The sequence below is a fragment of the Dendrobium catenatum genome, unplaced genomic scaffold, assembly GCF_001605985.2.
Source record: "Dendrobium catenatum unplaced genomic scaffold, ASM160598v2 fragScaff_scaffold_1019, whole genome shotgun sequence".
Lineage (NCBI taxonomy): Eukaryota > Viridiplantae > Streptophyta > Magnoliopsida > Asparagales > Orchidaceae > Dendrobium > Dendrobium catenatum.
The window spans coordinates 102,603-118,337 of NW_021319481.1; the positions used below are offsets into that span (position 1 = coordinate 102,603).

The 15,735-nt window shown below is 34.5% G+C and overlaps 1 protein-coding gene across 11 annotated transcripts in view; it reads right to left on the minus strand.

Annotated features, from left to right (window-relative positions):
* Positions 1–4,835: 4,835 nt before the first annotated feature.
* LOC110102321 (mediator of RNA polymerase II transcription subunit 18) overlaps positions 4,836–15,735 on the minus strand; it is a 41,406-nt gene continuing 30,506 nt past the window's right edge. For 5 of the 11 annotated variants that reach the window (XM_028697858.1, XM_028697854.1, XM_028697856.1 and 2 more), the window contains exons 5-10: positions 11,095–11,142; positions 10,429–10,480; positions 5,918–6,017; positions 5,655–5,712; positions 5,209–5,565; positions 4,836–5,144 (exon numbers count right to left, since the gene is read on the minus strand). In XM_028697858.1, the coding sequence (XP_028553691.1) occupies positions 5,042–5,144; positions 5,209–5,565; positions 5,655–5,712; positions 5,918–6,017; positions 10,429–10,480; positions 11,095–11,142 (718 nt within the window). In that variant the 3' untranslated portion in view covers positions 4,836–5,041. Of the gene's footprint in view, positions 5,145–5,208; positions 5,566–5,654; positions 5,713–5,917; positions 6,018–10,428; positions 10,594–11,094; positions 11,143–11,606; positions 11,785–15,735 lie in introns of those variants that run through there. The other 6 variants (XM_020830622.2, XM_020830621.2, XM_028697860.1 and 3 more) reach the window with 4 other exon arrangements.

Consider the following 15,735-nt stretch of genomic DNA (forward strand, 5'->3'; position numbering starts at 1 on the left):
CATTATGAATCACACAACCTTAAAATAACCAGCTATTTTTCTATAAAAAAATATCATTAATCTAAAATCAAGAGTAGACATCTCAAGTGGCCAAATATACAAACAAAAATTGCTAAGATAAATAAAAAAAAATAATCAGGTATCCTAGAACACTCCATAATAAAAATATCACATGATATTAATATCTTCATCACCACTGGACAAGGCCTTTCTCAACTCACTTTCAACACCATTATTATCAAAATCAAGAGGGGAGTACTCGGAAGCCTAACTAGGAGATAACCCTTCAACCACAACCCCTGTCTTGTATTGTAACAACCAAACTCATTTTCAAAAGTCATGAACAAAGCCGTCCTTAAGGCACTAATGCTTCAGATCATTCGCTTCAACATCAAACAGTTTATCATATGTGTCTTCAGCACAATTACAAATCTCTCGGTGATATGCTAAGGACTTCATGAATTCTTCTAAGGCCTTCAGTGATATGGCCTATATATGAGCATCAACATCTAATATGACTGCCTCTTTCTCCATGTGATGATCTTATCGTTCTTTATTCTCCTTCTCAAGAGATTCTTTATCAACTGGAAGGGTTCTCTTCTCTATTACAAGTTCTTTCAAAGCTTCATTTCACTGATTAGCATTTGTAAGAGCCTCAATCAAATCAATATGAGAGCAGTAATATTTTTTTATTTTGTAAAGAAAGAATGTTAGACATCATTTTCAGCTTGACACTCTTCTAGTTGGCTTTTCAATGCTGACATCTCTTTAATCTTTGCCTTCAATCTTCATGCATACCCTCCTTATAGATATTTAACATTCTTAAACTTAGCATTCCACTCATCCAACATTATACCAAATTAGGACTCCACATCCATCTTCCAGATCTTGTAGTAGATATACAATTATGAACATATGAGAAGAAAAAGAAGAAGAAGGGGATTAATGTAACTAACTGCATCATTTACACATTGTTGTCTGGTACAAGCATGCTTTAGCACCTCTTCGAGGAAAATCTCACTATCTAAATTAAGGGAAAAAATATCAGTCATCAAAGGAAGAACAACCTTTTTATATATTTTGCTATCACTTGGCATGGTCACTACATCATTTACTCTTCTCTTCTTTATGAATAATGATCAATCATCCCTTTATCCTTCTAAACGATATTTGAATGAATATCTACATCATTCACTCTTCTCTTCTTGATGTAGCTCATCGTGAAGACTTTTTATATCAAAAAAATTAAGAGTTTTTAATATCTCCTCCTCTCATATATAAGGAAAGTATGGCTGATCCTTTAACCTCCCATATCTCTTAGGAAGGCCCCAATCATTCTTCATAAAAGGAATGAGCTGGACCAATTCTTAGAGGGATCACATGTTAAAAACTTCCAACCATTATTTATCGTTTCATGAAACATGCAATCAAGAATCACTTGTAAACCTACACACCTTCAATAAATGATCAATGATCAGCCTTGCATTCACACTCCCTGTAGAAAATCGTCAAACCCATAATAATTGTGATAGCTGTACATAAAAATTGGGTCAAGGTGACATCACATGCCCTTAAAATCTTAAGCAACTTAGGGGTTGTAGGGAACCTCAACTCGGCGCCAAATATCAGCTCGTATATGGTAATAAATCCATGAGGAGGGGCCTATGCTCATGTGCAATAATCACTAACTCATTGGGTAGATAAAACCTTTTATGAATAATAACCAAATTATCTGAAGTAATAGAGGATGCAACTTTGGCAATCAGTATTAACTTCCTAGTGTCATTTGCCTTCGAAGGGACTAGCTCAAGCTCTAACACTTCACAAGTAAGATGAACAACTTCTGGCATGTTTTTCGACCTACCTGGAGAAGAAAAAAGCAATAAATAGATAAATACTTGAATAATTTCATAATCATGGTATTAAGGAACTTTGAGGAAGAAATTTATTGCGGCATAAAGAAAGGAGAAGAAGTAGAAAAGAAAGTAGAGAGAGTATATTAGATGGATCCTCTAGGTTTTACCAAAATTGTCGGAAAATTAAAACCACTTTCTTTAGATACTAGTCAGGGCGCTCTAACCTTTAGTCAATTACATCACTTTCCACTGAGGGAGAATTAGAGCTTGGCTAAGTGTGCCCGATCTTAATCCCTGCAATAGGTATTTAACATCACTTTCCAATTTGCGCGCCCTCTTGGTTCGTAACCCAGAGGGGATGCCCACATTGATATCTTGGGAGCAATCATTCCTCATGATTATCTAATAATTTTAATTTTTCATCACAACTTTGTAAAACAGTTAAACACATATTTTCAGACTCAGCAAGTTATGACATCTGAAAACATGGAGGTAACTAATACATCATCAAAAATTGCCTTGATCGAGCATGAATCTTAAGGCATATTTTATTTGGCAACTTCTAAAATAAAATTTGGGACAATCCAAAGTTTAACTTTAACAAGTTTATAGCCAAATTGAACATCTCAAGGAGACGAGCTCAACGATACCAAAATCGGTCCAATCCGAGCCCAATGGATCAAAATTAGGGGACCAAATCATATTTAGAAGGTTAAAGAATAAATTGGATGATTAAAAGATCTCAAAGTATGTCATGCTTATAGTCAAATTGACCAGCTTGACGAGATAATTACAACGAGCCCAATATTGCATTATTTTGATATCATTATAGTACTTAAATGCTTGAAAAAACTCCATGATAGAGGGAATCAGAATGGGTTGCCTGATGGAGCACTCCATACCTGCCCTATATCTTATCCATTTAAAAAATAATAAATAGGACCATACTCCCTTCATGAGGGGGACCTTTTGCTAGAGATTGGAGAGCTTTGAGGCTTCAAGGATCCTACAGTTCTACTTAGGCACCATCGCTAGACCTTCGCTCGGCCGCCTATTGTCATTGGTTCGACGATCATTGTCGAACCATCACTCGACCACCATTAAATCGTCGATTGTCATCTGTCTTCCGTCTAGCTGCCTACCACCGTCAGACCAACACTCAACCACTGATCTCCATTGGACCATCACCTGGAAACTAATCTTAGACAGACCTTCACATGGTTGTGGATAGCAGATTGTCATTGGACCACCAACTGACACTGGACTTTCATCAAATTTCCAACCATCGAAAGACCTTTGACTGCTACCAGACCTCTGTCGAAACACCGAGCATTGTCAAACCTTAAACTGCTGCCAATCCTCCGTCCCATTGCTGACTCTGTCAGCCTTCTCCCGACCGCTGCCACCAAACTTCTTACCCGACCACAGACATTACAAGCTCCTGAGTATTCATGCAGAGTCCGACGGACTCTCTAAACTGTTGTAATTTCATCATCTCCAAGTTAAGAGACGGTCCAACCTTTGTAACTCCCTCAAATCTAGTAGAATCTTATCATCTGAGTCAGACCACATGATTTTTCCCTTTTTGAGTTTTTTATGTAAAAAAATTATGATGTTTCAAAGCTCTCTCTAACTATTTATTTGTTTGCTAGATATTCATGCATCGTTAGGACGAAAAACTCTCATGCTACCGCCGTAAATATTCTAGCCCGAAACAGATACTATGAGTGATTTCATTAACTTGTATGGGAGTGTAAGAAGTTGGGTAGTACTCATGTAGCGAGGAGTGTCTTCGATTTTCTCCTATTAAAGAGAGAGATGATGCAAACTAAAAATAGTGAGAATCCTAATCTGGATGAGGATTGAACATGTACATAGGCTTCGTTAGTGGTTGAACCACATGAATATCTTTATAGCTAGTTTACCTTACAAATTTACTTGTTCAATCACTTTAATGCTCGAGTGATATATGTTCTGGTTGGAATTAATGCTTAAGTACTGTTGTGTAGAGTTAAAGAACTTAGTTGTGCTTAATTCTCGTTTTCATTCACTCCTACCAAATTCTTGTACTAGTGTCATATCTCAAGTAATTTCACTATTGAAAGATTTTGTGGATTAATATGTATGATTCACGATCAACTGATGAAAGATCCAATGACTAGCGAAGCTCAAAAAAACACTCTTGACAAGCTTAAGAGAAGATTATATAGTACTTTAGAGCATATTAAAATCATTAAGAAAGTCATGTATTTGCATAATGATTAGCTCAAATTGGCTCAAGCAGTCGGGCCATAATATAAAAATCTTCAGAACATCAATATGTGTATATTTTATTTGTTTTCCAGTGTAAAATTTTCAGAATTTTAAAGAGCTTTAGTTATTTTAATTTTATTAACCTAAGGAAATATTGAAAAGAATTCTAAGAGGCCGTCATAATCCAAGATACATTTAAATCCTTTCACAATGGAAAAATTATCATGCATGGAGTCTAGACATAGAGTTATATCCCGACATGAGAGTGTACACAATGTATAAATACTATTTATAAAAATACAATATGTACTTTTATATATAATGCATAAACACTGTGTTTACTCACAACCCGAACATAAAATTACACATGGAGTAATTTCTCTTAGCAATGAGAGAGCAAGTCCGCTCATGAGGAGAAGCCCTGTCAATTCATACAAGTAGGTTGCCAGGTATTTCACCAAATAAAGGGGTCAAAAGCGAGTTCCTCCCTGCTTCGAAAAAGCTTTTCGCTTGGGGCGAACGCGGATCTAAATGACATGAGTGAGCCTCGAATAATTTTGAAGCAATATTTTTAATCAGCTTATTAAATAAATAAGCCAATAAGATGACTTGAACGCAATTATCAAGCCAAAAACATTATTGATAAACACAGACAAAATTGGAACCCCAATATCACATCCTCACCATAATAATTTATGACTCTTGAAATATTCAAATGAGAAAATATTTGTAGGTGTCAATCACATTAATATACAACAAGGATCAGTTAATACAATATTTCTTTATATGGAAAAGAACATAAGAAAATTATGCATGGCTTAAATTAACCCATCCCAGATACATCTAAAGCTAATTTGAAGTCAAGCACCACAATATAACAAACAACAAGAGTACTTTTCAAGTTACAATCTAATTTTTGTGGAAATTAGTCATTACAAGGGCTTACTGGCACTGTTTGACATTAGCGATGCAGCAGCCGCAGTAGCAGTAGCAACGATGCCAGCCGAAACTCCTGGTTTTGAGAGATGCAATAACCTGTGAAAGAATAAAATATTAAGTCCAGTTGCCAACCAGAATAACTCATACATGAAACACTTACGGAGCTAAGTATTCACAAAAAGCCGAAACTGCTGCGACAACTTCATTATAATTTTCAGCAGTTGCAGGGGCTGTAATCTCCACCATGTGTATGTTAGGAGTAATGGGCAAAGCTTCCTCTATGGCATGAAGCTTTGGCATTTTATGTGCTGAAGTTACAGTGACAATGATCTGTGCACCTCGATGAAAGGTAAATGCAAAGCCCACCTTCAAGATTTCATGGTCCAATTTATAGCCAAGGCCGTAGAAGAAACGCAGCACATTATTGCTCACTTTGCTTTCCACCACAGTTCTAACCAAAACTGAAATTTGGTCGGCTCCAGATCCTCTCATTGCACCCCCAACATGTCTCACAGTCCTTTTAAAGTTTTTAGATTTAGTTTCTCTTAAATAATGCCAATGTTGATAAGGTGCTCAGAAATATGTAATAAAAATGAAAGTTTTTACCATGATGGTGTTGGGTGCGCCAAATCACACAATAGACGAACCTCAGATGGCACAACACCTGAAGTTATGAGAAATCAGTTCATATATCTGATGACATGAAAGCTTCAGGCTTCGTTTGGAACGACTTTCTTACTGTTTGTTAAAGCAATTTTTTAGTATAAATTTTTTTTTTGTTGTACTAAAAAGCTGCTTTCAGAAGCAGTAAGAAAGTCGTCCCAAACGAAGCCTAAATATGATGAAGCTGCTTCAGAGTTATTGCTCACCAAGATTTGGTCCACTTTTTAGGCACAGTTCATGGACTCTGACTTGCTCTTTGGGAACACCACAAAGACCATGAAGAAGGATCTCCAGGGCATTAACATGCTGAAAAAGTATAATTGCCAGAATGATCAAATGGAAACAGTTAACCAGATTATAAAAATTATCATTATTAGCTTTACCCCTATATTTGGAGCCAACTTCATGAATCCAGATTTCTTTTTCATTTTTTTCAAGTGCTATTTAAGGATTTAAACATATTCTCTATAAATAATATTGAATAATTTGTATCCACATTATTTTAGATCAATATGATCTTCCTAATCTTCTAAAATTAATTTTATTTGTTCTTCTAATAGGTGCATTTTCTATCCTTCAATATATCTATACAAACAACCTATATATTTTCAATTATTTTATTTTCAAGAGAAACTATGCATATTATTTCTCTGATATAATCATTCCTTTTTTTTTTAAATTTCTTAGTTATAAAAGCATCAGTAGCGCCCATAGTGAAACTAAGCAATGTATTAAGACCTAGCTAGTTGGGCTGCTAAGCCCTACTTTGAAAGAATGTGGAAAGGATTGTCAATAGAACTGTCGCTAGCATTACCAAAATTTAGACAACAGGTACGCATTTATTTATAGACAGGAGCTTTTAAAATAAACATAAGTGAAGGTATAATGTTAATAAGATTATTAAGCAAATATATGAATTCAAAATTGAAAAAATCAGAAATAATCAAGTTATGGAGATGGAATTCGAGAAGATTGTGGCCAAAGAATAATGGATTGCAAGATTTAAGAGAACAAAAAAGGTAATGATATAGCGTATCATATGAATGAAAATAATTAAGATAAAAGATCAATTATAAGAGCTAGGACTAAAGTATAAGGAAAAAAATCAAAGAAAAAATACTTAATTAGAAGAGCTCAATCAAGAGCTTATAATTTAAAATATTTTAAATGTAATTTGTGTTTTATTTTTTTACCTAGAATTTTGTATGGAAAACCATGACATGTTTGGTGCGGATGAAATATTACTAATAAGTGGTTGGAACTCTTCCTCCCTAATGAGAACCGACCCCTTTTTTACTTTTTTTTTTCCTTCAATTTTCTCCTCCAAAGTGGTTGCCTAAGAATCTCGTAATGCCTGTAAATATGGAATAAAATACTATATCATATACTTTGATGAAGAGCATATATTTTGATGAAGAAATGCTCTTCATTTATTTGATAATTGATAAATTCAAATAGATTGCCTAACTTGTTGAGTTAGATAATTATCTTTATGTTTCTTTAAGCTATTATTAATCCTTTTAAACACGTGCTTCAAACTCTTCGCATCTTTTTCTCCATTTCATAAGCATCCTTCAACAACAATAAACAAGCAACCAAAATCTTAGAACAATTCCTAACACTTCCTCATAGCTCTAGGCCAAACTAGGAAACATTAAGACCAAGTATTGTTCCCTCCACCCCGACATCCCTATGAACTCTATCAAACTCTATCATCAACTTCGGAACATAAATTCATATCGTAAGCTAACACTTCACCATCATTTTCAGCCATTTACCCCACATAAAACTCAATCCCTAAAAATGATCTTCCAAATCAGCACAAATTAATTCAAACTGGGTTAGAATTGGCATTCTTATTAGTATATCCCTTTAAATCCCTAAATATTTCACCTTAAATTTTAATACTCTTATTTGAACATTAAAACAATGATTCTTAGTCTTCTATAGCCATCAATATCATCAAAAGGCTACCCACCACCATTATTTTTTGTATCAAAGAGAATCTAGCAAAGAGCAAATCTACTTAAAGCATTTGGAAAACCAAGGAAATTTTTTTCAAGGTTAGTAAATCCCTTTATATGAAAAATTAATTTCATATTAATAGCAAGGATATCAAGTGCATTACTTGCAGGCCTATTGTGATAGTATTGAAATCTGGATAGTGAGCTCTACATATATAGCCTAAAAAATATCCCTGGTATGAATCTATCTTTAATATTTTTTTCATGAGTGATAAGTCTTGATAAGGGAGTGCACCATTTTAAGAGAATAAAAAAATTCCCTTGATGCAAACAAAACTTTGCGAAGCCTTCTTTATTTTTATATTAAATGCTTATAGTAAAATAAGCTCCTTATTTATCAAAATTTAAACATTGTCATCTTAAGAATTTAAGCTAATAGATCTAGACATATCTTTCCTACATTTAAAATTGCAAATAAAAATGTGTATAAAATTCAATATGTTTAAGTTAAAAAGAGCTTTATCAAAAAGATCTAACTAACTGAGAAACACTGATGACATAAGAGATCTTTATATCCCCTCCTCTTCTAAAAGTTAAATCTAACTTGGAATTCATTTTATTTTTACATATATATTTTAACTTTCGCTCTCTCTCATCTATAGCCCTTTCCCTCTCATTTCTTTTCTTATTTAAAAAAAAAAAAAACTCATGGTACCCAAATCCCCACGCCAAAAGGGTTGGCAATGCAGTAATGAAAGTAGGCATTTGATTCGTGAGCAATAACAACACAGATGGAAAAAGTGAACATACCATGCATTAATTCAACAAAAGGTCAAAAAATTAACAAGAAATGTTAAAAAAATATATTACATAGACTGGGGATAATTTCACAAGTATGACACATCTCCACATCCCTCCACAACTCCTACAATTCCCTTACAACTTCACCCTCTAGTAAACCCACAATCCCCATGCCAAAAGCCCATTATAGGGTGAAAATATTGTATTGTGAACAAGTTCAAAAAAAAAAAAAAATCGTAACTCCAAACCACTTATCCAAAACTAATACAACAACTCCCTTATTTTCCTAACATTCTACACCTTTGGTCTAGAATTCCTCGCTTTTTTCCTCCATCGATATTTTCTTTTTAAAAACAAAATACTTCAGCTCCAAATCTGTCCAAAAATTTTAATATCAATCCCATTTATCCCTATCTCAAGGGGTCATCAATCTAGTTAACACCTTCACCTAAAAAATCTTATAAAACCTACATAAAAAATGGGCAAGCCTAATCTGAGTCATTTTGAACATTTAATCTTGTAGTGGAAACTTGAGATGGATTGTGCATGAGGGGAAATTGAATTGATGTGCAAAAACGTTACAAAAAAACAGCATACTACAAGAATCAAAAGTTATTAACAAGCGTGACTAAGATTTCAAAGCCAAGCGGTAAAGAAATGGCAGACAATATTATTAATATTTCTAAGTTGCAGGTAATTTCTTGCTAACCAAAAACTAAAAATTCTTTCTTCCCATCAAAGCACAAACGATGATTGGTAAGAATTTTAACAGATTGGTATGAATTTTAACAGATGTTAACAATTTATTTGATTATACATGCTAATCTAAGTATATTGCAGAATGATATGCTGGGTAAAGAACCTTACTATTTTTGAGTTGCAAAGTCACACCCACAAGTGCCAAGAGGACCATTAGTGAGTGGATGTGCAAGCGAAGAGGGTCTATGAAAGTATATAAGATAACAATACTTAGAAATATTATAAGTGACGATTATATGATGATGAATCTTATGTTATGTTTTGAAAGATGAATATATACGGCTTTGAGAAAGCTAGGTTATGGTTTGTGAGGAATTCTCAGGGGGTTTCCCAGATATTTCAAACTACTCCAGTTGGTCGTAGGCGGTAGGCAAATGCAAAAGAAACGAGTTTATAAAATAGGCTCACAGGCCTACACCTATGAGGGACAATCCTCTTCTTCCTCCAACAACTCTGCAAATAGTCATAAGAGTTTGTATAGTCAATAGGTGGATAACTTGATAGCAAAATTGCCATGTTAGAAAATCACAAATGGATATTAACATTCAGATACTAGATGAACTTCAGAGATTGAGAGATCAGATTGGTGAAAATCAGCCTGCGTCTGTATTGGCCAAGCAGGAGAGTGACGATACAGATTCCGCTTAGATTGTCCTCTTAGGTTTTCGATACACTTTACTTTTTTATATATAAGAACTATGTTTAATTTAGCAATGTTGTAATTATTGTAGAACAATTGAAATGTGATTGTAGAACAGTATGTTTTTTATATTTATTTTAACAGAGTTTATTGAAATATTAGCATTATTAACTACTACATTTAGATTATTAAGTACTAATTTTAAACTGCCTGAATTGTTATTGTTGAAAAGCTAAATAATAAATTGTAGGTGCTATTTTTTTTATTTATACTATAGGTTTTCGATGAATTTACGGCGGAATTTCCACCCAAACATCGAAACGACGAAGGTGTATCGTATATGGTGACGAAAAAATTCATCGCAAATTATGGCGAATTTGAAGCGGCAATTCTGCCACAATTTGTTAAAGCATTTCAGCCGCAAATTACGGCGGCATTTGCGACAGATTTTGCTTGTTTTGCAACACGACTTTTACCATCAGAATGTATTCTGTCGCAAATCTGACACGGCTACATTTGCAACAGATTTATCTGCCGGAAATAGCTGACATACCTGTAGTACCAATTTTTCTCTCCAATTTTCTTCTCCTTCAGATCTGCCACAGCTAAAAATGTAATTATGCACTTCTTGTGTTAGTGACCTCATTTTCCAAGGAAATATTCATTTGAGCTTGCTCAATTTGATTTTTCTTCTGCTTCCTCCAAGATTTTTAAGTTACTACAGGCCAATTAACCTTTTTAAATTACAATAATAGTCCCCAGTAATAAAATTCTTAGTAGTTTGAATGCAACTATAGGTGTCTGTGTAACAATAAGATTATAGATATAGAACTAGGTGATTTGGGCATGTAAAGCAGAAGGATCGAATTAATATGAAACAAAATAAAAAGGTAAACCATTAACAACATGGTTAGAAATAATAACAATTTAATTAAAATTGGATGAAGGACCGAGGCTTCGCAAAACCGAACAAAACGGTTACATGCTATATTTAACTATAATGAAGCGGGGAAAGAATGATTCATACAGCGGAAGGGGGCAAAGAATGATTCATACAGCGAACCAAAATAAGGCCAACGATAATATTAAGTCAGGAAAGAATGTGGACAGAATTTCCTAAGCGTGACATGTTCATAAACGGGAGAATAAGATGCAGGACTATACACTAAATGCATTTTAAAGTGTAAAACCAACAGGTATTTGGAAACTAGGAGCATACCTGGGTTTCAATAATCCCTTGCACGACACACTCCATTTCGACAATGTCCTGTATGTGAGAGAAGAAGAAATCATCAAGCAATTCGAAATTTTTTAGCATTGTTCAGGTAGAATAGTTGGTTTGTTAACATTAAAATTCATTAGATGTTGTACTGTGCCTAAATTTATTTGACGAAACATGTTCATTTGCAAAGGATTCAAACTCTGGACTTTTACATTCTACAAGAACATAAATCTAAGTAAACAGTAACCAATACATGTAAAAAGTTCAATCCTACCACTTTTTTCTCTCTAGATGAACTCCATCAGCTTAATCTAGAATAACAAAATACAAAGAAATCAACATGCCTTAACCAGAGCTGTAAATACTTTATTCCCATAGAAATGTAAGCACATTCTTCAACATAGAAAAGGCCTCATTACTAAACAGACTCTCCGTAAAGTTTTCTATAAATTATGAGTCACTTGAAATCAAATTACAATTCATAACAGCAGTATTGATCCTTCCCTTACCATTCATAGCAACAGCATTGCAGAAGTAATCCAATTTGCATGGGAAATGCTAACGCTAATTCCATGTTGCCCTTTTAGGCATTTCCACAGACATTCCGAGGAATAGTGGCGGAGCCAGAAATATTTTTTAGAGTGGGCACAAATTAAAAAAAAAATCCCTCAACTTTTTTCATCCGGGCTTGGGACCGGCATAGGCAGTTTTAAATTTTTTTTTTAAACATTGAATATTAAATATAAGATAGAAAACACTTATAACTTATAGCGTCTACTCTTCATATTTTTGAAAAAGATTAACAATTACATCGTTATCAATACAATCTAATATTTCCTTCTCAATATAGGCGAGCAAAGTATCATTCATCCACTGATCTCCAATCCTATTTCGCAGTCGAGTTTTAATAATAGCCATTGCAGAAAATACTCTTTCTACTCCTGCTGTTGCAACCGGCAAAACTAAAGCAAGTTTCAATAGCCTGAAAATAAGAGGATATAAAATATCCTTCTTATGTTGTATCATTGTCTCAGCAAGACATTCAATATCTTTTAACATTGAGAAATGTGAATCTGACTGCATATCCATGATATAAGTTTCCAACTGATTATCTAGAATTTCCAATTCAACAGGAGTAAAATCACATGGATGAAGATGTGCCATTTGAATTAATCTGTCTTTATTGAATGCACAAAAAGCATTATTTGGATTCAAACAGGCAACTGACAAAAGTAACTCAATATTTGTCTTTGTGAAACGATCATTTAACTCTTGAAGTTGCATATCAACAACAGTGTATAAAATTTCAACTTGATAGTGATGTAAATTTGTCATATCTTGAGCTCTACGACGAGGCCGTCCCCGAACAACCCATCTATCATTCATGTGAGGAATATCAATTTTTTGTTGCTCACAAAAATAAGTTAGTTTGGTCATAAACTCTTCCCATTTATAATCTCTCATATCTTGCAATCTTTTTTTACATATTCCAACCAAGGACATAGCATTTATAATGTCCTGTTCTTTTCTTTGCAAAGCTTGTGACAACTCAGCTGTTATACCAAGCAACTCCTTCATCAATAGTAAGCAAAATGAAAATTCGAACGATTACATTGTTCCTAATAAAGCGAATGCCTCACCTTTTTGCTCAGAACTTACACCATCTTCAACAACCACTTCTAAAATATCAATAACTGAGGGGAACATTGTAATCAATCTAATAATTGATTCATAATGTGATCCCCACTGTGTATCACCTGATCGCTTCAGAGTTATTTTTTGATTCAACCCTTGTCCAGTAATTAGTTCTCCATTATGTAATGCCGTTAAAGTCTTCTCCCGTTGTTTATCTCGAAGTTGGTCACGATGCTTGCATGAAACACCAACAATATTCATCATATTCGCAATTGCTGTAAATAAAAGAGCAATTTGAACATGATTTCTTGCAACAGATACCAAGGCTAACTGGAGTTGGTGATATTCTTTTGAATTTCTGGTGCTGTTAAGTTAAAATTTTCTGTAGCATTTTTTAGAACCACATTGTTTATCTCATTGTTATGTTCAGCTAAAAAGTGTAATAGTTGAAGAAAGTTTCCTTGATTCCTGGATGTGTCAGACTCATCATGGGCTCTAAAAGCAAGTCCTTGCCTTAAAAGAAAACGTACACAATCAACTGATGCATTTAGACGAGTGTGATATGCAGCTGTGGCATAATCTGTTTGCTTCTTAAACACAAAACTGTAGGCTCCAAAAAATTCCATTTTGTGTTTATGATGATCCCAGCCTCTCCGCGCCATCGGTTTATTTTTTTTTTAAGTGTTTATGTGACGATCACGGCAGGGAGTTTTAACGAGATTAGGTTCCGAGGGAATTTTCAGAAGGCAGATTGAGTTTTAGATAAGACACTACCCAGAAATTTCGCCCTCATTTTGTGGGACTTTTTGATCTGAGTTCTGGTTTCCTATAGGCGCAAGCCCCTATAGTTAATTACCCCTCCTGATAACAGAAGAGAACTTTCGATTAAGGCTAGTCGTTAAGGATGTCGTATAGGTTATGAACCTATCGTATAATAGCAATAATTTTAGGGTTTAAATTTGATCTTATTGATTTGGATTTTGAAATTTGGAATTTATAAATTATCACTATAAACTTAAAACTTGTGGTGGGGGGAATGAAGGCGAGCCCGATCAAGATCCCATGGTTCCGTCGTCCCGGGCTGTCATGATCCCTAGTCTACTTAGTCAGAGGAGGTAGTCGACCCAACCTGACAGAAAGTATCTTGTCGGCAGCCATGGGTTGCTTCGTCCAAGAATACCTTGTAGACCTGGGTTGATGTTTGTCTAAGGCGATATATCTGAATCCACCTTAGCTCACAGAAAGCTTTATGCCTATCGAACATACCCTATGATTCATAACTCAAGGGTTTGACGCCTTTAGGGAACATACGGGCTTTGGCCGTGATCGTAATATAATGGTGCCATTTTGCGGCAAAACCATCCGATCAGAGTGCACGTGCCACGTCCCTGTTGGCAAGAGACTATTTGAGGATGAATCGTAGTGATACATCCGACATACATTTGCTCTTTGTGAGATGAGGTTAATTTCAAATTTATCACTCCCGATAAGCGATTGCGAGAGGCGGATGATTTTTAGTTTTGAGTTTTTTTTTTAAATGATAGATTTTATTTCAAAAATTTGAGTTGTTATTTGATTTGAGATTTGACCCCTCCGGTTGAGATTTTCTGTTAACACGGCCATCATCGGGGTAATATTAAGATCACTTGTATTTTTGTACGATTTTGGGAGGCATTTTATGATTCAAGTTAGGTCGATTCCAGTCCTTTCGAAAAGGAGGATGAAACTTGAATATTAGACCAGCGCAGCATTCTCGAATCATTATATTTGGGACTTAGATATAACGATTGGAGCACATGCGGGTTGTAGCATTTGACCCTGCGCAACATTCTCGATCATTGGTGTTTATGCTTTTAACATGTTGACCGGAGCACATGCAGGATGGTGTTTAGGTTTAAGGGATCATATTTAATACATAATGGGCATTTTAAAATATTTAAATATAAGGGGCATTTTAAAATATTTAAATATAATCAATCTATGCAAATGATTTTATTTTAACAATGCCCAAGATTTTATTTAAGGGGCCTACGAACGCCTTCTGTCCGCTTGCACACATGTTGCGGATTCGGTGGCGTAGTTTTCAGCTTTTTAGATCAGCACAATCAAATGAGTGTTCTAGTATATTTGAGTCAAAGGAGACATCTCATAGCATTGACAACTCATGAAAAATTGATTTAAACATGTTATATAACTCTCCAATAATTGAAGGGATTAAATTAGACCATCTTTCTTTTCATAGGAATTAACTCATTATTTTCCTATGCCATATTCATAACATCTCCTAGAATATGGGTTGTGAACTTCTTGCACACTCGCAATAGTTTTGAGGGGAAACAATTTATAATAATATGCATAACTGAGTGTGAAGGTAAGAAATTTCATTCCTAAGTTAGATCTATCATTTGATATTACTATTGAATGGAGATATGTGAGACTCAAAACTACTCAAGTTTCCTTTGAGTGCTAATTTAATATATGAATGTATAAAATCTCAATATGTTTGAACAATATTGATCTATGCTACATAAAAAAAAAACTTATTTGGAAGGTTTCGCGTGGAACTCCTTTGGAATGACACCAAAAAGGTATTTTCTCTGTCTTCATGATGTATTTCAATTTGGTTTGCAACATGTAGATGTGTTGTTGGTTCATTTGTTTGAGAGAGCTACGTAGAAAGTTTGTGTTCCTATGTTTGAGTTAATCTGTAGCCCTTAGGATAGTTGCCAATTTGAAGGTTTGTATATAGACTAGACTAAAAAAATATTCATTCTACACTTTATTTGATTTTTTATTGCATTATTTAATTAAGTGAATTATTCGTTAATTGGTTTTAAATTAAATTCTTATTTTACAAAATTCACTTAAGTCCAAAAATTCAATCCCGATTGAGAGGAGGGGGTCATTTTGTGTCGTGAGAGGCGGTTTCTGCCGAGAAGAGTGTGATCGTGGGTGGTTATGTGCGGTTGATCGTGGCTGATGTGGATTGAGCGGTTGATTGCC